The following is a 26906-nucleotide window of genomic DNA, read 5'->3' as shown; positions in this document are numbered from 1 at the left end:
GAAGTATATTCAAAACAACACCTAAAATAAATTATTCGATTTACAAAAATCAATTCACACATTTTACCACTAAATTAGATATGTACTAATAATTCAACTGTTAAAAATAAAAATTTTTCCCTTATTAGAAAAAGAGTTCAAGACTGTATATTATGATGATGTCACCAATGGCAGTGGCTTGAAAGGTCAGTAATTGATCACATGATTCATTCATTATCAGATGATTAAAGTTGAGTGGCCTAAAGAACTGCAACAGTATAATTTACATTAATTTTACTTCCCAAAATATTAAAAATTCCTAAAATATACATGTTTTGATGCAGAAGAGATGAAGGAAATCACACCGGGATACTATGATGATGTCATCACTGATGGACTGAAACCAGATCGTGAGACAGGTGTTCTGTTATACAAAGAAATATTTAAAATATATGAAATATGTGTTTATATATATAATATATATATATATAATATATATATACACTTTATTTTGTCTCATGTTAAATTGGCAGAAGACACACCTGAGAGCTATGATGATGTCATGACTAGTGGACAGAACTCTCTCAAAAACGGTGTTTACTTTTTATTGTTATTAGTATATTTATTTAACATTAAAATGTATAGTGATTTGTGATATTATGGCTTAATACCAATACATTGTAAAATATAATGTAACATTTGTTTTTTCTATATCTTCATGTTTATGTAGTGGACACACCAGAGCATTATGATGATGTCATCATTAATGGACACAAATTTCAAGGTGTAACAGGTGAGAATGGCAGTTTATTATCATCCACTAATATTGAACGTGTTTCTACCAATAATGAATCATCATGACTTCATCGGGAGTAAATCTAATAGTTTCAGACAGTAATGAGGAGAAAGAAATGACATCATCAATGACACAAGCTGTATTAAAATCACAATGTGAGGTTTTATTTCACATGTGTATCAGAGGGAGATCAGGAGGAGTATGATGATGTGAAGAACAGCGATGAAGATGAGAGAAACCTGTTAGGTCAGTTATTGCAACATTTTTATGTTTTTGTTACCTTGCTAATTTAAACAAAATCTTAAAAGGTGCTCTATGTAAGTTTTTGACTGTACTAAAACATAAAAATACCATAATATGTTTGCAGATATTTAGTGAACATGAGTTCACATATTAATTTCTCTGAAAACCATTGCTACAGCCAGTTATTTTACTTTGAAATTTGCGTTACAAGTTGGAATGTCTGTTTTTGTTTCCGTCTGTGCAAGACCACACGTTGCCAATTTACTCAATAGTATTTCAGAACCCCATGTTGCCAGTTGGCAGAAAACACATGCAGCGAATTGCAACCATGGAAGCCAGCTAACAAACTGAGTCACAGATTCTATCCGACCTAAAAAGCCTCAGCATCTATCTAAAAATCTCTATGAAGGGGAGCATGTTAAACAAAAACATATCAATAAATCAACTAATTATCTTACAGTGTGTAAGTCTCTTGCCTTTCAATGTCAATTGAGCTCGCTCCTGTTGCGTGTCTTCAAACTGGCAAGCCACGAGAGTGTTGAGTCTGAGGAGGAGGGGGCGGGGCAAACAATATTTTGAATTTGGACTACAGTACCCATTTCAACCACTAGCTGTCAATCTTACATAAAGCACCTTTAATGTAACTCTAACAATGAAAACTGAATTTGCTTTTGTTTTTAAAAACAGACTATGATGATGTGGGGGAGGAGTCAAATAAGGAGAGAGGGGCCATGACTCACTGACCACACCCACTGCCTCTGATCATCAAATCATATTACAGTTACTGGAGATACTGGGAGTTCCTTAAATTGCCCTTAAAGATTCCTATTTTTGTTATCTTAAATATTTTTGCATAAAAGGTTACATACATTGCAACACATTTTGTAGTGTTGGTATTTTAATATTTGGCCTATTATTTTTATTTTTATATAAATATTTTCACCTAATAAACTAAAGCTACCATTCATTCATTATGTTTGTCACAAAAATATTTTTTAAAAGAGCATTTATAGGAAAGAAGACAATTATGCAAAACACTACAAACATTTAAAAGGAGTTGAAATCACTGTTAGACAGTTCAGCTTCTGACAACATTATCTACCTAAATTTTATCTCCATGCCAAAATCCCAGATGGCCAGACAGTGATTCATCTTTTATAAATCGTTAAAATATTAATGTCTGTGACACTGTGAGCACGGAGACCGTTTTGCAAACTAAGTATTTTAAATTTTTAACTTTAAAATGTTAAATTTTAATTATGAATAAATAGCGCTCATAAACATCTGTGGAGATGCCATTCTCGAGGCTTGGACAGACTTAACAAGTGGATAGATTTACCACATATAGCATAGATATAAAGGCATCACAATTTTTCATAAATTTACTGCCATAGTATTTACTATTAGTAGTTATTGTGCACTGTTAGTTTAAATTAAAAGGTAGGCAATTTGTTTTATAAACACTCTGAAGGGAGGGTGGGATCTTATGCTTTCAAAGCTAGCTTGCTGTTGCAAGCCTTTCTGAAATTGCCTACCCTACCTTTAAGTAGAGAATAAATTGACATTTTATTTACAAGAAATATTACTGTAAAGGTTTGCAAAGGTATACACATTCTTATGGTAAAAAAAAAAAACCACTCACCCAAACTGCACAGTGATGGTGTATTTTTACTTTAAAATGCTTTAAACAACAGTTTTTAAGTTTGATGCTGAATTATTTGCGCTGAGCTTGAATCTTCTGCAGCAATAGCTCCATCTGTAGGTTGAGTTTGGGTTGACCCTTCTTGGTTTTTCTTTTCAACAGCTGATATGTTGCCATTTTCTTTTCTTTGTATTTCTTCAGAGCCTCTTCACGCTGAGATTTGTCTTTCAAGAATTCCTACAGAGACACACATTATAAAACATGCATCAATTATTTGCCAAAAATGTAAGGGTGGTGAAAATGTGTATTTTTACATGACATAATGGATATTCCTTAATGACATCACATAGCAGATATATTAGGAAGTGGAAAACTGAACAACAATTCCATCATACTGGCTTTAAAAGGACTGCATTTGTAGGCTCTAGCACTGAGTGTACATTTGCCAGATGTAATGTTTTATTGGCCTTACCTCTCTTTTTCGTGCACGTTCCTCCTTCATCCTCTCATATTCTTGTTTTGTCTTTTGATACGAAGACATTTTATGCTTATTTTGGATGAATGGGACCTTGTGGGAGCTGATGACACAAACAAGTAATGTGGCTGTCAATGCAAATGGGTTAAAATCATGTCTATTTATTTGAATATAGTGCTAATTATTTGAAATATATAATTAGACTACCATACCTGTCAGATTGTGTTGGTTCATTCGACGAATCAGGTGCAGTAGTTTGGTCAGTCATTGTGTTTATAACGTGTTTCTCAGAAAAATCTAAAGTATCCGACACCATGTTTAGTTCATCATCTGCCTCTGTCTCCTCATCTCGTGCTCTCCCTTCACATCTTTTAATCTTTTTCTCTTGTTCTTCTTCATCTAGTCGTTTTCTTTCAGCCTGGTACAGATGTCTCAGATGCTCAGGATATTTCTCCTCTAACCGGACTGTTGATGCTTGCTTTTTCTTCCTCTCTTTACGAAGAAGTTTGTTGTATTCATGCCTTACTTTCTCCTTCCTTTTGAATGCAAACCCCTGACCTGAGGAAGCATGAGACAAAGATGAGATTCAAACAGAATACATTCAAATCTAGTTCTTTATTATAAACACTCTCAGCTTTTTATTGTGTGTATATATGGTTCGATGATAATTTTTTTTTCTCTGGATCTATTACGTTATTCAAATATACATTGTCGCAATTTATACCAAAATATAAAAGAAAGAATTGAATACATTTCTTTATGCAAAGATCATCACATATCTAAGAATTAGGCACGTGCAATGCTACATTTTTAAAATAAGTCTCATCTTAAACATCTTTATTTGTCATTGACTAATAAATGCGTTTAAGTAATGAGTTTTCTACATCGAAATACACTTACTTAAATGTTAAGTATAAATACATAAATTTATGTGGATGGATTTAAAGTCAACTACTCACCCTCTTTTAAACTACCATCGAAAACTTTGTCCTCTGGAACCCATTTTCTTTTTCTTTTGGCGTTGTGTGATAAACCACCATGTGCAAATTTGTTATTGAAGCGTTTTCCTCTAAACGGACCTTGACTTCTTGGGTTTTGTTTTATAGGAGCCATGTTTTTAGCTAGTATGTGGACAAGACGGATGGTTCTCGTGTAGAGACGCACAATAATGACGTACTGATAGTCGCAAGGCATTACAAATCAAAATAAGCACCATTTGTGTGAGGGCAATGTATTCACCCATAGAACAAAACGCTGACTAGTACACCCAACATGGCCGCGCGTTTGGTCGCTCAGACGAATTATATCCTGATTCGACTACTTATGTCTTAAAGATAGAAAATGTGTCAACAGCTGCAGCTTTCACGAAATTTTCTCACTTTTCTGTGTCCGTGAACAATGGCATTTAATGACCTGCCTATTGAAACTTTAAAAAGGAAGATAGATGAAGCTCAGCGCTTTCTCTCCATATCGTTAAGCATCTCGAATGCGCACACAGTGGACTTTTACACGCGTGATGTTTGGAGCACGTTCATGTGTGTGAGTCCAGAAGAAGTGTTGTGTGCCATCAGTTCCACACATGACCACACGGGGGCGGTAGAAGGTAAGATGGTGTCAATATGCATAGTAGCCTATGTATCATTTGCAATATATAATGAAGACATTTTTTAAAGTAAAAAAGAAATTGTGGTTTAAAAAGGGAAATGTTAAGAATTATATTGACTAATATTATATGCTATATGCTTGACTAATATTATATGCTATATTATCAGTTTTTTTAACATTTACTAAAAATACTATATTATTTTGTGGAGTAAAATATATATTTAATTTGATCAATATTTAATTATTAATTTGATATACATGTAGTACATGTATTTACTTTACTTTACAATTAATATACATGTAATTGATATATATGTAGTACAACTACATTACAACAGGGCGGCCAGTGTATGGAAGGCCGTTTCAGCATAAAAACGTTCCAGCGTTACTCGTCGTAATTATATTTTTACTAGTAACAATTAAATTAAAGAGCTCTATAATTTAATTTGTACTAGTAACAATTACAATTATAGAGCTCTATAATTCAATTTTTACTAGTAACAATTATGATTGTAGAGCTCTCTAATTGAATTATAGAGCTCTGCAATTGTATTCTTACTAGTAACAACTGAATTGTAGAGCTCTATAATTCAGTTTTTACTAGTAACAATTCCCATTAGAGAGCTCTACAATTCATTTATTACTAGTAAGAATTCAATTGCAGAGCTCTGTAATTCAATTGTTACTAGTAATAATCCAATTGCAGAGCTCTACAATTCCACTAGAGAGCTCTCTAATTCAATTGTTACTAGTAAAAACTGAATTAGAGAGCTCTTTAATTCAATTCTTACTAGTAACAATTCTAATTACAGAGCTCTATAATTGTATTATTACTAGTAAAAACTCCTATTCATGAGATGCAAAACAGATTGCAGATTTCCCGCCTACAAAGGTGCGTTTCAAAATAAAAGCCCTGTAGCGTGGTTCTGAAGTATCCTGAAATATTTTACAGACTTAGGTAACATATTAATCATGTTCACATTAAAGCAAAATTAAGATGATGCCTGAGATGAAAGCCTATATTTAGTCGTTATATTCATTCACCTTTGTATATTGGTAAAGCTAAGAGCCAAGAACACTCATATCACTGGACATAATATAGGGTGAAATGCCCTATATTTAGTATTGTTATGCAATAATAGAATGATTATCGCGGATATCTAATACAAAATAAACACCTCTAGTTGATTATCAATTTGTGTTAATAATAGGCGATTTGGCGCTGGGATGTGTTGTTTTTGAAATTATGTTGTTGAGTGCTCGTTGTCACTGTTATCAGAGGCGCGTGCAACAGGGTTCACAGCGCTCGTGCACACGGATTAGCAGTTCAATCTATCGCTGTTGCGGAGACTCTCTATTCGATACGTTGAAATCACAAAAAACAAAATACATATAAACGTATCCCTGCTCTTGATATACAATCACTGATGAAAATCTTTGGTTTTAATGAGAAAAATGTTTTACACATGGTTGGATTAGAACCGGGAACCTCTTGCATCCTAAACGGAGAAACTGCCACTAATCCATCAGGACATTCAATTATCAAAGGCGGATCGTCGTATTTATTAATTAATGTATATACTCTCGAGACTAACGATATTGTATTATAGCAGATGTAGGAAAACTATAATATTTGAACACATTTATAATTTTAATATCATATTATTATTGTAATAATAATACAACATACACCCACCCATACACATTCTTGTCCCACCCACTTTGTAAAACAAAGTTACGCCACTGACCCCAGTTGAATATGCATAAGGCACGATTAGCATAATGATATGTCGCCGAATACAGAGCTCTGTAATGCAATTGTTACTAGTAAGAATTGCTATTGTAGAGCTCTGTAATTCAATTTGTACTAGTAAGATTGCAATTACAGAGCTCTCTAATTCTAATTGTTACTAGTAAGAACTGAATTATACAGCTCTGTAACTTAATTCTTACTAGTAACAATTCAATTAGAGAGCTCTGTAATTCAATTATAGAGCTCTCTAATTCAATTGTTACTAGTAACAATTGAATTAGAGAGCTCTATAATTTAATTATTACTAGTAAGAATTGCAAATAGAGAGCTCTACAATTGAAATCTTACTAGTAACAATTTGATTATAGAGCTCTATAATTCAATTACAGAGCTCTCTAATTCAATTGTTACTAGTAACAATTATGATTAGAGAGCTCTGTAATTCAATTGTTACTAGTAACAATTGAATTAGAGAGCTCTGTAATTCAATTATAGAGCTCTGCAATTACACATATCTTTAATGTGTATTTTTACTAGTAATAAATCAATTAGAGAGCTCTGTAATTCAATTGTTACTAGTAAGAATTCAATTAGAGAGCTCTATAATTGTAATTGTTACTAGTAAGAATTGAATTATAGAGCTCTGTAATTGTAATTGTTACTAGTACAAATTAAATTATAGAGCTCTTTAATTTAATTATTACTAGTAAAAATATAATTACGACGAGTAACGCTGGAACGTTTTTATGCTGAAACGGCCTTCCATATATAATTGTAATTGTTACTAGTAACAATTCAATTAGAGAGCTCTATAATCCCAATTGTTACTAGTAACAATTGAATTACAGAGCTCTATAATTAAAAATGAATGGAAGTCAATGGAGACATATGACTAGTAATAAATTAATTGTAGAGCTCTCTAATTGTAATTGTTACTAGTAACAATTCAATTAGAGAGCTCTATAATCATAATTGTTACTAGTAAAAATTGAATTATAGAGCTCTATAATCATAATTGTTACTAGTAAAAATTGAATTATAGAGCTCTGTAATTGTAATTGTTACTAGTAAGAATTCAATTAGAGAGCTCTATAATCATAATTGTTACTAGTAAAAATTGAATTATAGAGCTCTACAATCATAATTGTTACTAGTAAAAATTGAATTATAGAGCTCTGTAATTGTAATTGTTACTAGTACAAATTAAATTATAGAGCTCTTTAATTTAATTGTTACTAGTAAAAATATAATTACGACGAGTAACGCTGGAACGTTTTTATGCTGAAACGGCCTTCCATAGCCAGTGCAACTTTTGAGCTCAGCTTTGAGTAAGAATTATTCGATTGATAAGGTTGCGATTCGATTTCGATTCAATATCTATTAATTTTTGGATATATACATGGATATATAGCACGTTAATGTACTAATGTTGTAAACAGGGAACCCTGTCAGCTGGTTATTAAAGGATAAATTTAACAACTGGTTTGTATACAAATTGACGTTTTTATAATAATAACGTAATGATATTTAATGATATAAGAGTAAATATATTTAAAATTGTAATACAGTGCATATATTTGTCAAAATTCCCCTCTCCAGAGTTATTTTTCAGCTGACTATCGATACATTCTTTCCTGAGGTAAATGTAACGTACGTTACGTAACGTACTTGACTGACACGTTACCTACGTGACTGTTTACTGACATATAATTTATTGATGTTTTTCAGTGTTTGAAAAAAAATGAGATGGGAGAAAAAATTATATTTCAATGCTTTTGCATTCCCTCGATAAAATTTCCATTCATTCAATTAATATTAGGTGTGCGCATTGAAAAAACGATACTTCAATGTTTTTGATAGTGAACGCAAAATAATTTTTCCTCCCATTTTCCCCCATCACCATGTTCTCTTAGGAGCTCTGTAGTACTAGTATAATTGTATACAATGTGTATTTTATGCTCTATTGAAGTAAAGTACATTGGACACTATTTAATCTTCTGTAGTAATAGTGTTATATAGCTGTAGCAATAGTGTTTTTGCTTTTAGAGAAGAAAAACACCACCTTTGGTTTCTGCAATGCCTCAAAGAAGCTGGTGGACATATCAGCCCTGCTGAGGGCAGCCAAATCCCACTGTTTACCGGGTCTGGGGGTCTGTATGCAGCTGGAAGAGCTGATGCAGAATCTCAGACTGATATATGGAGACACTACAGGTAACCACAGTCAGACCAGAAGCACTGAAAAGCACAATTACATTCCCAATGGATCTTTATTGTGATTATTATGCATGTCACATTCAGGTTATTAAAAGGTTAAATCTCATGCATTGTCTGTAATTTCCATAGGAGAGTCATCAGACAAAGTTCTTGTTCCAGATGAGTTTATGAACTGTAAAAAGGCCCACGAAGTGCAGGCAATGTCTGAGGTTGTGGCTAGTTTGGCTGAATGCTGCCGAGTCAAACAGGTAAGAATGTTTAAAATGTAATTTAGTTACATGTTTTTGCATCTTTTTCATCATCTGTTTCTTCATCTCAGGTGATAGACGTGGGTTCGGGGAAAGGATACCTGTGCTCCTATCTATCCATGCGGTTTAATCTACAGGTATTTGGTATCGACTCCTCCAGCACCAACACACATGGAGCTCAGGAGAGGAACAGGAAGCTGAAGAAGTTCTCCAAAGCCTATCGGAAACAGAGCAGAGCTGCTGGGAATCAAGCTTTAGACAGTGAAGATGGGAGTAAACAACACAGCAGAAACTGTGAGAACAGTGATGGCAGCAAAAACTTTATTACAAAGGAAACGGGAAGTTTTGTAGCTCAAGTGGAAACCAGTGATTTATCAAAACAAGTCACCAGTGATTTATCCGCTTCAGATAATGCCACATTAGACCCCAGTGATTCGGATGCAGGAAGCAGCTTCCTCAGCATGCTGTCTCCAAACGTCATAGAGGACGCTTCTCCTCGTGTCCACCCCAGCCAGCTGAGCCTGGAGGAAAGAGAGAAGAGGAAGAGGGAGAATCTGGAGAGGAAAGCTCGAGAAGGAAGGGGGAACGACAGTGACAACAGCCTGTTTTCACCTCTGACCTCATATGTCACTGCAGAAACTGAACTCAAGACGCTGATCACAGAGCTGGAGGTGAGTGAATGTCAGAACACAGGTTTTAACCTGGGGACGAAAAATAGTGTACTACTAATATTAATAATTTATAATTCACTATAAAATACAATAATAATAATAATAGTAAAATTATTTAAAATTTATATATTTATATATTATAAATGTATATAATTTATAAATATATATTTAATTAAAAAATGTATTAAATAATTAGATTAATTATTAAAACATTAGTAATAATAATTTATCAAATCTATTATTTTGTAATGAAATTATTGTTGTTTTATTATTAAAATATTTATTTCATGATTTTATACGTTTTATTATTAATAATAGCCTAAATTAAAACATATTTAATATTTATAATATAATTGTAGTTATTACTACTATTACTAATACCCCTATTACTACTACTACAAATAATAATAATAATAACTATTTATACATTTAAATTGAAAAATTTTAATAAATAATTTGATATTTTTTTAAAATAGTAATAATAATAATAATATGTATTATTTTGTTATGAATACATTTATGTTATATGAATACATTTTTGTTGTATTATTAAATAAAAAAATGAATTTATTATTCAATACATTATTGTTATTATTAAATGATAAATAAATAAACAAATAATTATTTTTTTTCAATTGAAATTAAATTAAATTAAATTATAATATAATTGTAGTTATTATTACTAATAATAATACCCCTACTATTACTACTACAAATAATAATAATAATAATAATAATAATAATAACCATTTATACATTTAAATAGAAAATTTGTAATAAATAATTTGAGTTTTTTTTTTTTAATAGCAATAATAATTTATATGTATTATTTTTTTAATGGATACATTTTTGTTGTTGTATTATTAAATAAAAAAATATGTAATTCATTATTTAATACAATATTGTTATTATTAAATAATTCAATAAATAAACAAATAATTATTTTATAATTTTTTTTCAATTGAAATTAAATTAAATTATAATATAATTGTAGTTATGACTACTATTACTATCCCTACTACTACAAATAATAATAATGATAACTGTTATTGTTATAATAATAATAATAATAATTATAATTATTATTATTATTATTATTATTATTAAAGAATTTGACATTGTTGTCTTTTTAGTATCATACTATTTTTCTCACACAGTATAAATGAGTGTTATATAGCAGCCTTTGGATTTTAGGAGCCTAAAAAACCTAGTTTGGTGCTGAAGCTGTATGTTTCCTTACTAATTGAATCCATTTGGTCCATAATACAACTTTTTTTTTTCATTGTGAATGTGTTGTGAGTTAATTTCATATGACATTCTCCCAGGATCAAATAATTCATGTGTACTAAACTCATATAATAGCACAAGAGTCACGCTATGCTGAAATAGCTGTCCAGCTGTGGGCTTTGATTATAGAGCTGAAGTTGTATCATTGCTATTACAGCTCAGCGAAATGCCTGCGATTATCCTAATCATGTTAATTAGGTGAAATTGAGCTCAAGAATGGAGAGGGACTTGGATGTGTCCATAGCAAATTATTTATGATCAATGAGAGATGGCAAATGGTCTGTGTTGATTTCACCAAATTACCCTTTTCTCTCTCTCCCTCTTTCTTTTCTCTGGCCGGTACCCAGGATGCAGTTCTGGTTGGCCTGCATACGTGTGGAGATTTAGCCCCCAGCACTCTGCGGATGTTCAGGGCCAAACAGGAGCTGCGGGCCGTTTGCAGTGTGGGCTGCTGCTACCACCTGCTTTCTGAAGAGTTTGATCAGGACAGACAGGGTAAGAACACTTCCTGTTTGTACACAGAGAGAGAGAGAGAGAGATCTCTCAAACTGGCTGCCCAAGTCTTCAAACAAGATGAGATGTGTGTAATTGTGGTTCTTTGCATAATGTTCTTTCCAGCAGTGTACAGCACTGTGCCAATCCTGGGTCAAAAAAATAACAACAATAATAATAACAAAAATAACAACAATAATAATAATGTATTATTATAATTATTATTATTATAAAATCTATCAATTAGAGTAGTTGTTGTTGTTGCTTGTTTATTAAATAAAAAATCGAATTATTTAATAATAATAATTATTATTTAACAACAACAACAACAACAATGTATTATTTAATATAAAATGGTGATTAATACATTTTAAAACAACAACAATAATGTATTATTCAATATAAAATAGTCATTAATACATTTTAAAACATATAATAATAATAATAATAATAATAATAATTATTATTATTACTTATTAAAGTGTTTTATTTTTGTGTTTTGTTGTTGTTTTTATTTATTTATTACATAAATTAAATATTTCTTTAATTTCATTAATAATTTAATTATGTAATAATAATGATTGTCACTATTATTATTTTTAATTATAAATATAATTATAATGTCTATATTTTTTTTATTATTAAAAATATGTATTAAATAAAGAAGTTGACAGGGTTTTTTGCAGTCCTGTGCCAATTCTGGATGTAAAATAATATGAAAAATGTAAAATAATAATAACAACAACAACAACACAATAAGGTATTGTTCAATATAAAAAAGTGATTAATAAATTATAAACAAATAATTATAATAATTTTTATTACTTATAAAATGTTTTATTTTTAAATTAATAATAAATGGTTGTTTATTATATATATTCAATATTTCATATATAATAATTTCATTATTAATTTTATTATTGATTTCATTAATATTTTGATTATTTAATAATAATGATTGTTACTATTATTCATATAATAATTATTATTAATTATAAATATAATTACAACAACAACAGCAATACTAATAATAATGAATAATAATGAATAATAATAATTAATATTATTATTAAATAATTAATTAAATATAGAATTTGAAATTGTTGTTGATCCCTGTGCCAATCCTGGGTCACACATGTCTTCTTGTACATGCTTCTACCTTAAATGGGACAGTTATTAAAAATATCTTGTATAATAATAATAATTCTGTCTTCATTTTCTCACCCTCATGTTGTTCTAAACCTGTATGACTATTTCATCTGCCGAACACAAAAGAAGATATTCTGAGGAATGATTTTGTCCATACATTAAAAGTCATTAGGGTCAAAAACAATACGATTGGTCCCTGTTGACTTTCATTGTATTGACAAAAAACACTGAAACATTTTAAAAATATATACTTTTGTGTTCTGCAGATAAAATGAAGAATCCTTGTCATTTTTAGGTGAACTATCCCTTTAACACATGGTGCAAGTCCCAAGAGAGCACGTGGTTTCTGTCGGTCTCTCTGTTTCCCCTTCTCTTAGACACTTTCTCTAGAGGAGACAAAATATGATATTTTGAACACATAATTACTGCCGATTGTTCAGCGTCCAGTGCTATGAAACACAGCAAGACTATAATAATGTCTCATTGTCTTTTAAAGCCTGGTGATCACATCACAGACCCTCAATTGCTACAGGGACAGAGCTAAACACATGAAGTGTGTTCAAATGTTGGACTGACATCACAAACACTCCCCCCCTCCACACACTGTGTGTTTGATCTCACAGAATCAAGAAGAGTCAGTACAACATGTGGTGTTTTCAGCATGATGATGTCAGAGTTTTCAGGGCTTGAGCGGCTCACTTTACAAGCACGTTTGTTCTGAAGAAACTAAACGGAAAGAAACAAATGCAGCTCCAATGGAAATACACACTGTGCCTTTTAGTGTCAAAAACCTGGCATGAATACAGCATCATGCTGTGCATTTAAAGGTGAAGTGTGTAATTTTTGTGCTACTAGCTGTGACCACAGAATGACAAAGATTTTGCATTGATTTTGAGTTTTGCTTGCCTGATCAGAATTTACAGCCGAATACTTTTTCTATGATCTCTCTGCAAAAGGCCTGCATTTGCTGACTTCATTCAAAAGAGCCCATGCAATGTCTTCTACTGAAACAGGAAACAGGAAATCCCACCCACAAACTTCATTAGTTAAGCAGTCAATCTGTGAATAGCTCACTTACAGTTGTCTTTGTGCATAAAATTGGTATTTTCATCGAACATATTACACACATCAGCTTTAAACCTTGTTTTATTGGGGAATACACAAACTCAAACTGAAGGTTCTTCAGTTCAAAGCCCTGCAGCGATTGGTCGACTCCTGACTCATGAAAGATCACTCACAATGAGTCAGACGTTTCGTAATGAAATCACCAATATTGTGTTGCACACTGTCCTTTTCTCTGCCCAATTTTTTACACACAGCTCATTCTATTCAACTATTAGTGAGGACATTGCATAGATTTCCATTGATTTTATAACAGGTTAATTATATTTTCTATCACCCAACCCCTACCCCTAAACGTACCCATCACAGAAACATGTGGAAAATCATTACATTTAAGCAAAACTTGTTTTGGCCAATTTGTAAGCCTTTTAAATAAGTGAGGACCAGTAAAATGTCCTCAGTAGTCGATTGTCATAGTAATTCACTATATAAGTGGGGACATTTGGCCCTCACAAGTATAGCCGAACCCGTACACACACACACACACACACACACACGCACATGCATACACACATATTTCAGGCCTGTGCTGGACTCTGGATCCTGTTCAGTTTGGCATGGTTTAGATTAGCATGATATCTGGAGTAAACAGTGTTTATCTACAACACGAATAAGCCCCAAACCACAGCGTGGGTCTCGTTTGAATGGCATGTGCTCAACAGGTTCTTATCCACAAAATGTTCTGTGTTTGGAGATCTGCTTTAGTTTTAACATACCCTAAAAAGTCTGTTTATATTTGAAATAAAAATAAAAAATAAAAAATAAATTCAGTAAAACAGCAATATTGTAAAATAACCAGTGTTGGGAGTAAAGCATTGCAAGTAAGTTAAGTTGCATAATCAGATTACTTTTTTAAGTAACTAGCAAAGTAACGCATTACTTTTTCAATTTACAACAAAATATCTAATATCTACTTTTTCAAATAACTAACACAAGTTACTTTTTCACATTTATTGACTGACATCTCTCCTGTTCCCATGTTGAGAGAAATAAAGTGCAGAGGTGTTGTGTGCGCTGCGTAAACATGATGGTTATTGTGGTTCTAGACTAAATGTGCATGCATTTACTCATCACACTTGCACGAAAACATTCAGTGTTCCTCAAAATAAGTAAAAACAGTGAGATGCCAGCTCTGATTTTTATGCAAACCTGGAATAATTAACTATATTAAATTACACAAATATACTTCATGTATTTAATCTCACTTTATTACCCGGTGTCTTTGTTGCTGATCTTCGATGATCCAGTTCAACTATACTAATAAGCAAAAATGACTTTAGATTAGATTTAGAAATAAGAGTGTTGTATTCTTCTTCAATCCCGAATGGCGGCACAGATGTAAGGTTTGTTTGTGCTATGCCCTCTACTGTACAGGCGTAAAAATGCTTTTCCTTCAACCTGAGGCTTATTCGTTTCACTTTTGATGTGAAAGGGCCTTAACATTTGCCAAAAATAGAACTTTTTTGTTATTAAAAATCAAACAAGCAAGCACGGCCCAGGTGAGAAAAAGTAACTTTTTCTTAAAAAGTAACTAAGTAACTCAATTAGTTACTTTTTTTAGGGAGTAATGCAATATTGTAATTCTAAAAGTAACTTTCTCCAATATTGAAAATATCATTACAATTTAAAATAACTGGCTTGTATTTTAATATATTTTAAAATGTAAAAATTTTGTTAAAATTTAAATGTTAAAATTTATTCCTGTGATGGCAAAGCTGAATTTTCAGCATCATTATTCCAGACTTCAGTGTCACATGATCCTTCAGCAATCATTGTAATATGCTGATTTGGTGCGTAAGAAACATTTCTTATTATTATCAATGTTGAAAATGGTGTGAAACTATTTTTTCCAGAATTCTTTGATGAATAGAAAGTTCAAAAGAATAGCATTTATTTGAAATATAAATCAATTTCGATCAGTTTTAATGTATCGTTGCTGAATAAAAGCACTATTTATTTAAAAAAACAAATCATCTTACACACCCCAAACTTTTGAACAGTAGTTTATGCTAAAATGCATTTGATTCCGCTTCTCTGTTTTTTTTGGTCAGGGTGTAACAGTGGTGTGTGTGGTTTCCCCATGAGTCAGTATCTGAAGGATCAGGCCTGCTTCTGTGGTCGAAATGCCAGGATGTCAGCATGTCTCGTAAGTCTGCCTCACACGTCACTGAAACATCTCACATTGCCCACGCATCTTCAACCACATCCTTTGCTTATTAGCTGAATGTTATGCAAAAGTTAATCATGATAATCAGGTGATTTATTTGGTTTATTTAGATAAACATACAGTGTATCTGCTATTAAACTGAAGGTGACTATCAAACCATGGCACCATATCACTACTGCTTCAATTCAAGCATGTTTTCAGCAGCCTTGGCTAATGTTGAGCTCTTCACAAACTCTTTTTCCCCTTCTCAGGCTCTGGAGAGGGTGTCTGCCGGGGGAGGGGTGAGTGCTTGATTGTGTCATATCATATTAATATTCATATTTCAATTAAAATCCCATTTCCCGTGCAGGATTTGCATATAAGGAGTGAAGTCTCATGCAACCAGAGCTGTTTGCACAGCTGATCATAATGTGTTAGTAAGGCTTGGATGCCAGAACGTACAGCATATGCAGCTATGCATATTTATGTGATTTAATTAGATGTGCTGTGTATTTTAATTAGATTTTTTCCTTGATTAAAAATGAATGAAAGTTCAAGGGTGAAGCGGTCAGCGTGAACAATCTCTTTGTACTATCTTCTGCACGTCTGATTGTTTGTATGACATAATTGTAATGGAAAATATGACAGAGTCTGTTTTTAAAGTTGCCACAAATGGGACAAACAGTTCAATTTGATGTAATTTAAAAAAAAACAAATAAGTAAGCAAACATAAGCAAGTAAGTATGCATTGCATAAATAAGTAAAAACATTGGCTTTGAAATGAAACAGAATTGTTTGGGCTGTGGTTAACTGCGTTTCTTGTCTGTTACAGCTGCCTATGGAGTCACTTTTTTATCGGGCGGTTCTCCATGTTATTTTACAGGAACACTATGATTGCTTCAAAAGGTATGAACCACCATTTGCAAATTAGGAACCTTTGAAATGGCATAATAGGGGCACTTAAACCAAATATTAGAGGTTTGGCTGTTAATTATAGTATAAAACCCAAAAAATCAGTTTGCTCCATAAAAACGGAAACACACACCCTGGACCCCTGATGAGCCACTCTCAGCGTGAAAAGCACACGATGACAAATATTGAGCTCCCTCACTGACGCCGTTCCCCTCACAAACACCAGGATCAGATATCTCATCGACAGCACTCTCGCCACATCATCTGCTCATTAGACAGAAAACAACCGCCTGTCTTTGTTTTAGTCGCCGGAGAGTTTTAATAAACTAGAGGAGAGAATAAAGAGGCTTCAGATTCCCTCCGGTCCTTCCTTCCTTTTGCGGAGGCTGAGAAATGTTTATCGTGATATTTGATCATGACTGTACAGAGCAGATTTGATTTAGTGCTGACTGATGCTCATGACTCAAACCCTAAAGCCCTGTTTTCAAGTTTAATAAAGTTCTGTGAGTCAAAGCCAAACCATCAGGTTACGGTAATGTGCGAGTCAACAAGGAGTGCAAAGTTCACCCTCTGCATGTGATTTGGTTTGTGCGTTAATATCAGTCTCAAATCTACATTAAAAATCAATTCAACTTTATGTTAGTTTATTTGGTATTATGCAGTATTTTATTTTCTGTTGGCAGTGAGAAACGTGTTGGGAACGTGTACTCCAAAGCCTCGTCGTTTGTGGACTACATCAGGCGTGCACTTAGGAAGCTGGATCTGGATGAGACTAAAGTAATAACTGATTGTTCTCATATTACGTTTAATGTTTTCTCAGTCTGCCCGCATGCATCTGAATTACACCACAATGAAACTAATGAGATAAACAGACTAAAGTATGTTTGACACATAGGGAAATATGGGTACAGAGAGCAAGAGACTATTAAAAATTCATCAGCAGGCCCAGATGATATCAGTGGACTTTTTTGTAACCTGATTTTGGGGAGAAATATATATTTAAAGTTATTTAAATATTTGATTTAAAATTTATTTTCTTTTTTTGCAATATTTTTAAATATGTATATATACATATACACACTACAATTTTATTAATGTACAATGAATATAATAAATACATTAAATAGAATATGTTTGTATATTTTTTGTAAAAATGAAATATTACCTATGTATTTCAAATGGAAAATTAATTTATTTAAATTTTATTTAGAAATACACACACAAATACACACAGACACACACACACACACACACACACACATATATATAGCACAGATTATATAAGCATTTATATAAATGTATTTAATATATGTGTTTAATATATTTATATTTATGAATATTTTTAATTTAAATTAAAAATATTACATTTGTATTTAAAATTATTTTGTTTTGTATTTAACTTTTACTTATTTTGTAATAGCTATTAGTCTATAGTTTATATGAATACATTAAATACAATATATTCATGTATATTTCTATATTAACATTACATATATATTTAAAATAGAAAATTATTTAAATTTTATTTTACAAGACTTGTATAAAATATATATATATATATATATATATATATATATATATATATATATATATATATATATATATATATATATATATATATATATATATATATATATATATATATATATATATATATATATATATATATATATATATATATATATATATATATATATATATATATATATATATATATATATATATATATATATATATATATATATATATATATATATATATATATATATATATATATATATATATATATATATATATATATATATATATATATATATATATATATATATATATATATATATATATATATATATATATATATATATATATATATATATATATATATATATATATATATATATATATATATATATATGTGTATATATATATATATATGTATGTGTGTGTGTGTGTGTGTTTATGTATATGTGTGTGTATATATGTATATATATGTAGTTACACATTTATTATTATGTATATGCATGTAAATTAAACATTTTTATTTATTTTATAATTATATATTTATAAATGTATATTTTCAAATTTATATTCGTGCATTTTGTTTTTTATAAAAAAATATTATTTTATTTTTACATTTAATTTTGTAAAATATATACAGTTACATTTGTTTAATTGTGTGTGTGTGTGTATGTATGTATATAGATAGATAGATAGATAGATAGATAGATAGATAGATAGATAGATAGATAGATACAAAAATATATAAAATATGTATTTAATACATTTATATAAATATTCATAAAATATGTGCTGTACTAAGCATACATATATATGGACATAAAACTATATATATATAAATATGTATATATATGTATATGTATGCTTAGTACAGCACATAGTTTATGAATATTTATATAAATATATTAAATACATATTTTATATATTTTTGTATCTATCTATCTATCTATATATATATATATATTATATATATTTCATATAAATATAAAAAAATACATTTAATGTTTATTTAATTTAATTATTGTTTATTTTTTAATATTTTTTTTTATTTCATATATAAAACATTCATTAGCCTACAAAGGAGATTTTTTTAAGGTCCTGGTTGTTGAAAAGGACATGATCTTATTCCTTTACTGATTTAAAATCATTGCATGTAAGTCTATATCTCTTGTTCTCTTCAGTTATCTGACGCTGACATTCAGAGCTATCATGATCGCTACAGACCCAGGATGAATGAGATGGTGGCTTTTAACATGGTGAGCATCATAGGAAGTTTTATTTTGATCCATTATTATCCATTATTTATATAGTTTTATGTCCATTATTTTTTCATTGCTAGCTATATCAGTCTGTCTCATGCTGGTTTTCATCTTTTTTAGTTGAAAGTAACCTTGGCTCCATGTATAGAGGGTCTCATCCTCCTGGACCGACTTTGCTACTTGAAAGAGCAGGTAAAAAACAATTGTCATGGCAGATAACATAGTTGTTGTCCAGTTTACCCACAGTTGTATGTTTACCCCCTATTTATCCATGTTAAGATGTTAATCCTCATATAATTGGAGAACTGTGAGGGGCTTTTGTTTCAGGCTTTACTTCAGGGCCACAGCACAGATTTCCCTAATCAAAAACTTTATCTTATAGACTACATACCAACAGACATTAGCCACATATAGCAGCTCCAAAACAGCTAAAAAAATTTTTTAAGGGATTCCAACATACAGGAGTTCAGAGGTTTTAAGTTACACCTCCATTTCCCTCTTGCCCACCAGGCTTTGAACATAAAACCTCAAACCTCCTCGGGCCGACAGTCAGGAGTGTCAGACTCAGCCATCTGTGAAGATTGTTAGACTGAAAATTTAGGGCATGACAAAATCATTTTGTTTATCGTCACAAAACAGTGACGGCAAGTTTCTGTGGGAATAATTTCCACATGATCTTACAGGGTTCACTTATCAGTCATGTAATGCAAAGCAAGTAAAACCTCTCCAGTGCCAGATCTGTGCGTTTTTCTACACAGTTCTATGATTTGTGTATGTCAGACATTAAAGAGCTTGGCAACATGATAAGGATTCACATCAACGGCTTTATGAACCACACTGAAATCAGAGTACGCTTTATAATTTGGCCTGTGGATGGTTTTGTCCTGTATAAACCTTTTCATAATACGGTACTCGGGGTGTACTGCCAAGTATATTAACATGCTTTGGTCAGTGATTATAGAAGCTGTAAAATGGATTTTGGATTGAAACAAGCTTTAGTTAAGCTGATTATTGGAGCTGTACAAAATACTATTTTTACTTATATTCTTGTAACTGAACTTAAATGACAGTTCATATAAGATAACATACTCTGACTGGATATATATACAAGCACAAACAGGGTTGACAACCATTGTAATTTGATTCCTGAATGAAACTGATCTTATTAACCACTTGAATCAAACGCATGTAATATGACCAGCTAATCCAATTCCCAAATTATGAGTCTGTTCCTTATAAGGAAACAGGTACATTCAGCATGACCAGTGTATTCTGATTCTTGAACAAATGATTCTTTTGAACTGGTTTTTTAAAGTAAATCAAAAATATACATCACAATCAGTGTTGTCTTACTGGCGAATTGATTCTTATGAGGCTATTTTTTGTGACTTTTGCGAGAGAACACAAAAGCATTGAAATATATTTTTTTCCCTCACATCTCATGTTTTCCATTACCATGTCCCTTTAGGGGCTCCATAGAATTCAGAGTTTCACAATTAATTCTACATATAAACTGTCTCTTTCCTTACAGGAGAATGTTTCTCATTCTGCACTGGTTCAGCTCTTTGACCCCCTCCAGTCCCCTAGATGTTATGCTGTTGTTGGTATAAAGGAATCTACAGAATCTACAGTGGTATAAAGGAATCTACAGCTACAGACCAAAGCTGGTAGCCCTGCTGCTTAGTGTAATTTATTGATTTAATTTTAATGTATTATTTTCATACAACTTTATAGTTATTTTTCATTATTAAATAATTTGTTTTTAACGTTCAGATTCTAAATTAATTGTTGGTGATGCTCTTTTACAGTTTTCCTCAATTGCTAACACACAATTCATGAAACAATTCACCAACTATAAACATAATTTCAAAACAACACACCCACTTGTACAAACCTCAAACTTCCACATCAAAATCAAATATTTTAATCAAAAAACTATTTTATTTTACCATAATCAAAGACTACTCCACTGCCTAGAGAACACTAGTAAGATCAATTTAAAATACTATTACAAAAACATCCTTTTGAGAATCACAAATCATTTTGCAATTGAACGTTCACAAAGACCCGCCCCCTTTAGTTACTGTTTCTATGTCTGACAAGCCATGCCAGTCTCACGCCACGTTCTCAAGCAGTGAAAAATACATGGCGGAGCAAAGAGGACACTGACAACGCGTCAGACAAGACAGAGAAGGTTACTTTTGATATGAAACAAACTCTAAAATTTCAAATATTGTAATTTTTTAATAAATTTAAACAATAAATCCCATTTTGTGGCTCTTTAATGTGTCATGACAGAACGCTGTAGCGTCTCAGCTCAAGCGGCTCGTGAACAGATAATCTCTTCCTACTACTTAATTTATAGCATCAAATAAACATGAAAGAACATCAGAAAGAATGTTGTTTCAACCATGGAAAGATGTCAGTACATACCATTTTTCAGGTTCACGTCCACTGACGTAATCTACTAACTCCCCTGACTGCTTTGTTGGATGCCGTTATGACTGGTTAGATTGCCTGTCAATCAAGCGCTTTGTGAAGGGTCAATTATGTTTATTACAGTATACAACATATGAGGGGTGCCGATACAGTGAAATTCAACAATAAACTTTAAGAAAAGTTGATTTTCATTACACTATACAGTTAAAGGTGCCCTAGAACTTTTTTTAAAAAGATGTAATATAAGTCTAAGGTGTCCCCTGAATGTGTCTGTGAAGTTTCAGCTCAAAATACCCCATAGTTTTTTTTTAATTCATTTTTTGGGGCATTATTATAAATGAGCCGATTCAGGGCTACTGGCCCTTTAATTCTCGTGCTCCACGCCCACGGAGCTCGCGCTTGCCTTGAACAGTGCATAAACAAAGTTTACACAGCTAATATAACCCTCAAATGGATCTTTACAAAGTGTTTGTCATGCATGCGTCGGATTATGTGAGTATTGCATACTGTTATATTGTTTACATTTGATTCTGAATGAGTTTGATCGTGCTCTGTGGCTAACGGCTAATGGTACACTGTTGGAGAGATTTATAAAGAATGAAGTTGTGTTTATGCATTATACAGACTGCAAGTGTTTAATAATGAAAATAGCGACGGCTCTTGTCTCCATGAATACAGTAAGAAACGATGGTAACTTTAACCATATTTAACAGTACATTAGCAACATGCTAACGAAACATTTGGAAAGACAGTTTACAAATATCACAAAAAATATCATGATATCATGGATCATGTCAGTTATTATTGCTCCATCTGCCATTTTTTGCTATTGTTCTTGCTGGCTTACCTTGTCTGATGATTCAGCTGTGCACATCCAGACGTCCTGTCTAATGCCTTTCATAATGTTGGGAACATGGGCTGGCATATGCAAATATTGGGGGCGTACACCCCGACTGTTACGTAACAGTCAATGTTATGTTGAGATTTGCCTGTTCTTCTGAGGTCTTTTAAACAAATGAGATTTATATAAGAAGGAGGAAACAATGGAGTTTGAGACTCACTGTATGTCATTTCCATGTACTGAACTCTTGTTATTTGACTATGCAAGGTAAATTCAATTTTTCATTCGAGGGCACCTTTTAAGAGATTTTGCAGCAGATGGAAAGCTCTAGAAATAAAAATTCAAATACAAAATAATTGAATATGAACTCAGTATGCAACACAATACAGTATACTTTTTGTATTAGCCAAATTGCATTATAGTAATGGTAATGACCATATTTGCCATACTATAGCAGTTTCTGACAAAAGACCTTCTCTCCCTCCGCTAGGCAGTCATCTCTCAGTTCTGCAAAAAAAAAGAGTACATTTACGAAGTAATTGCTATAAATCAAATTGAAAATTATGAATTTGAGGGTGTACAACATGTGCTACTTTTACTGTACATAGAGTGAAAGTTCTGTCATCTAAAGTACTTCTAATTAGGGCTGGGAAGAGAAATCAGTGCATCGCGAATCGAGAAATGATTCTGGATTGATTTTGAGATTTACCGAATGCATCGCAATTCTCTCTCGAATCGATTCTGAGCTTAGTTTTTAACAGTAGAAGGCACTGCATGCTTTAGAAACACCCGTACTCTGCCTGCTTCCAATTCCTTACACACACCACTTAAACCTAAAATAATCATTCATAAGGTTCAAAAAGCAATGCAATGGGCTGTTTTCATTAATCTTGCATCACAAAAGCATTCTGAGGTGCAAGTACATTCTCAGACTTAGCCAAACACACAAGCGCTCTTCTACATGAGCATTTGAGCATGCAGTTAAAAACTAGCCTAGAGCGCCATCTGCTGTTAAAAAACTAAACTCAGAATTGTAAGGCATTCAGAAAATCTCAGATCCACGAATCTACTTTGTACTTTAATCAAGTAGTATAAAAACCCTGTAGATGACCCTGATGGCCAATTGTCTTTCTTGGGGCTCATGGTCATTCCATGTACAAGAACATGGTCAGCTATAGTGATTTGTATTTCATCAGGGACAAATTACCCCATCCCCTTCATTTTTCTTTTCCCCTCATCTTCCTCATCCCACCACTAGGATTCATTTTCCAAAGCACATAATCACCCGTGGCCCTATTTATATTATCCTGAGATTCTGATTCATCAGTTTTGCTACTTAATGTTTACAAATGGATAAATGTGTGTTATTTGAATTTGTATTGTGATGACTTGAGTTCATTATATTGTGTTGTCTGAATGATAACATGGTTAAACCTTTGTAAAATGAGGGCATTTTTGTGTAGAGTTTTGCAGAAAACATTGAGAAAATCTGTGAACGCCTTTGTTTTGAGAACTGAATGAATGGTTTGGGAAATTGGGCCAGCTGAGTCAGTTATAGTCTGTTAGCAATCGAGAAAAACTATGTAATTATATTTTACAAAAATTATCCAGAATATAAATGATGTCAAAATAGGGTCAGTTCACAGTAAATTAAAAGCAGTTTTGAATTCAATCCAGTTGCTCTAAAAACCTGGCTGTATTACTCTCTGGATCGGTTCAGTTATGATGCATTGGATCAGTCTGCAGCTTAAAGCGGAAAGATATAGTGATCAATGTGATGCGGAACGTTGCTTTTAGTGTTCATTAGTCTGACTGGTTTATAAATCAGCCTTTAGCCAGCCATACGAGGACATCAGTCACACTTGAAACGTCTTGTGCTTCCACTTATTTAACACACCATTAATATTAATCAGACATTTAGCTCTTCATTATTTTTAGCCATTGCACACAGACCATTATTCTCCTGTCTTGCATGTTTTAGTTAATATTCATAAATGAAACACCTCGAGGTTGCTGTTGTCTTAACTTGATTGATTCTTCAATGTGTTTTGCTTGATTAAGACCCTTTTAAAACTAGCAGCACTGAAGGCACAAAAACATTTTTTTCTCACTTTGTTTTCTTGTGCGTTTGCTTATACTGCTATATTTAGTGTTACTGTTTATTTGTTTGCTTCTATCTTAAGAGGACATAACTCCATGAGAGAATTCAAAGCCTGTAAGGATACCTCTTGGGTTTTTTGATAACTTTGGCCTGTCTTCATTTTTGAGCAATATGATTTCATACTGTGTGTATGCACTTCCAATTGGCAAAAGTGGTTACTGAAAACCTGTTGAACTTCTGCTGAAATATTAGCTAATCCATGTGACTGACTTGTGTATATTAGCTTTTACAGACTCCAGTGAATCAATATTTTCATTGTAGTAATTATATGTCATTATTTATTGAATTCAAACAGTAGGGTAAATATTTGAGGAAAGGTTTTTTTTTTTCAGAGAAAGTAGGCCACATTGCTAAGCCCAAGGATGTAATTCCTGCTTCTAATGACTTTTCCTTCTCTAACAGCTCCATATCCATTTATCATGGTACCACTTGACCAGAACAATGCAACTTCTCTGCCATTATTTCTGGAAAAAATAGACGCCGTTAGAGTGGAGATAAGCATGGCTACACATTGACACTGCAGCACTTGAGCCTGAACTTCACTGAGTTTTTTGGTGCCAGTCTAATGCTTTGCCAAAATGAGTCTGTTGCATATTTCTATAATGAATTCATTTTTTAGCAGATATATTGTGCCATATCCTGTCCTGCATCTAAATTAGAGAAAGGAAAAGCTTCAGGATAATAATATGATGCACTCCAAAACATCTCTTTGAGACATAAATAGCAAAGCGATGGGAAACCAGCTTACTCACTCCCTTATTTCCTGAAATTTTGCTTCTTTTTTTTTCTTTGCATGCAAGGAGGTTGAGGAAATGCTTCTCTATCGTCACAAGGAATGTCCAGCTCCACTTTGAACAAAAGTTTCCTTTTTAGTACATCATTAAAAACACAATTTGTTTTTCTTCTCCTAAAGCACAAACAACCAACTGATTTGTTTGCTTATGTGGAGAATCATTTTTCACTTCACAGAACAGCTGCTGTCCCCTGAAGTTCTGTGGTCAACAATCATGGTGTGTTTCGCTGCCTATATGACTTCAGGATATAAATAACACATTTACCAAAGCTGTGAGATGGACTTCAAGAAAACTAACATTTGTTGACCTCTTATGGTTGGTTGAAACACAATGCATTTTTGTCTTCATCTGTGCTGCTTTTCATTTGTTTTTCTGTGTAAACATGTTGGATGGATGTGGAATGGGGAAAAATGTAAATGCAAGTGTTTTTTTTTTTGTTTTTTTAAACATGTGTTTACTAAGAAAACTTTGAGTGGTTACTTTGATGTTTTTAGAAGCCATGTCATTATTGCAATGGTCAAAGATGTCCCTCTAGCATATGTTTATAGAAAAACAATAGAAAAACAGAGCGACGTCTAGGGTTGGGTATCGTTTGAATTTTAGTGATTCTGATTATGCTAATCGATTCTGACTATTTTCGATTCCCAGTTTCCATTCTAGTGAGGTAAAAAAATTTATTCAAACACACACACACGTTCGTTTTTGTGAATTGTGAAGACATTCCATAGGCGTATTGGGTTTTATACTGTACAAACCGTATTTTCTATCCCCATACACCAACCCTACCCCTAAACCTAACCTTCGCAGGAAACTGTGCACATTTCTACTTTCTCACAAAAACTGATTCTGCATGATTTATAAGACTTTTGAAAAGTGGGGACATGGGGTAATGTCCTCATAAGTCACCTCTTTTTGTAATACCTATGTCATACCCATGTCATTATACACATTTATGTCACAAAAATGTGTGCACACACACACACAAAATACAACTGAACAAAGTTTGGTTACAGAAATCGCATCAAATATAAAATAATACTGCATAGTTTTATTTTTATAAATATAATATATATTAATCTTTATTAAAGTTCAAAGGTTATTCAGTCAAGATCATTGAGTGATTTTCTTTTTCTTTTGTTTTTTGATTAGCGTTAATGACA

General features: G+C 32.2%; 2 protein-coding genes across 6 annotated transcripts; one reads left to right on the top strand and one right to left on the bottom strand.

Annotated features, from left to right (window-relative positions):
• Positions 1–739: 739 nt before the first annotated feature.
• ccdc59 (coiled-coil domain containing 59) lies at positions 740–4472 on the bottom strand. 2 transcript variants are annotated; one of them, XR_010895685.1, is made up of 5 exons: positions 4095–4472; positions 3348–3693; positions 3133–3238; positions 2661–2897; positions 740–1562 (listed from the first exon to the last, which is right to left on the bottom strand). XR_010895685.1 is itself a non-coding variant. In XM_067391748.1 (4 exons), exons 1-4 carry the CDS (start codon positions 4327–4329, stop codon positions 2733–2735), a joined length of 852 nt encoding a protein of 283 aa, XP_067247849.1. In that variant the 5' UTR covers positions 4330–4472; the 3' UTR covers positions 2640–2732. The 2 variants fall into 2 exon arrangements, 1 of the variants encoding a protein (XP_067247849.1); XM_067391748.1 differs by lacking the exon at positions 740–1562 and having other exon boundaries at positions 2640–2897.
• mettl25 (methyltransferase like 25) lies at positions 4367–26906 on the top strand. 4 transcript variants are annotated; one of them, XM_067391742.1, is made up of 13 exons: positions 4367–4738; positions 8540–8704; positions 8837–8955; positions 9027–9249; positions 9364–9626; positions 11261–11408; positions 15728–15822; positions 16095–16124; positions 16655–16728; positions 17418–17511; positions 19434–19508; positions 19632–19703; positions 21043–26906. In XM_067391742.1, the coding sequence occupies exons 1-13, from the start codon at positions 4534–4536 to the stop codon at positions 21148–21150; spliced, it is 1671 nt and encodes a 556-aa protein (XP_067247843.1). In that variant the 5' UTR covers positions 4367–4533; the 3' UTR covers positions 21151–26906. The 4 variants fall into 4 exon arrangements, with proteins under 4 accessions (XP_067247843.1, XP_067247842.1, XP_067247841.1 ...); XM_067391741.1 differs by having other exon boundaries at positions 4369–4738; positions 9027–9626; positions 21043–21196; positions 25355–26906; XM_067391740.1 differs by having other exon boundaries at positions 4369–4738; positions 9027–9626.

Source organism: Chanodichthys erythropterus, chromosome 8, assembly GCF_024489055.1.
Source record: "Chanodichthys erythropterus isolate Z2021 chromosome 8, ASM2448905v1, whole genome shotgun sequence".
NCBI classification, from domain to species: domain Eukaryota; kingdom Metazoa; phylum Chordata; class Actinopteri; order Cypriniformes; family Xenocyprididae; genus Chanodichthys; species Chanodichthys erythropterus.
This window is presented reverse-complemented; position numbering and strand designations above follow the sequence as displayed.

Coding starts and splice junctions, on each gene's coding strand:
- ccdc59 (XM_067391748.1), bottom strand. CDS start 4,329: ATGCCTTGCGACTATCAGTACGTCATTATTGTGCGTCTCTACACGAGA. Junction 3,694..4,094: donor CGATGGTAGTTTAAAAGAGG/GTGAGTAGTTGA, acceptor ATGCTTCCTCAG/GTCAGGGGTTTGCATTCAAA. Junction 2,898..3,132: donor AACGTGCACGAAAAAGAGAG/GTAAGGCCAATA, acceptor GTGTCTCTGTAG/GAATTCTTGAAAGACAAATC.
- mettl25 (XM_067391741.1), top strand. CDS start 4,534: ATGGCATTTAATGACCTGCCTATTGAAACTTTAAAAAGGAAGATAGAT. Junction 16,729..17,417: donor CACTATGATTGCTTCAAAAG/GTATGAACCACC, acceptor TTCTGTTGGCAG/TGAGAAACGTGTTGGGAACG. Junction 19,509..19,631: donor AGATGGTGGCTTTTAACATG/GTGAGCATCATA, acceptor CATCTTTTTTAG/TTGAAAGTAACCTTGGCTCC.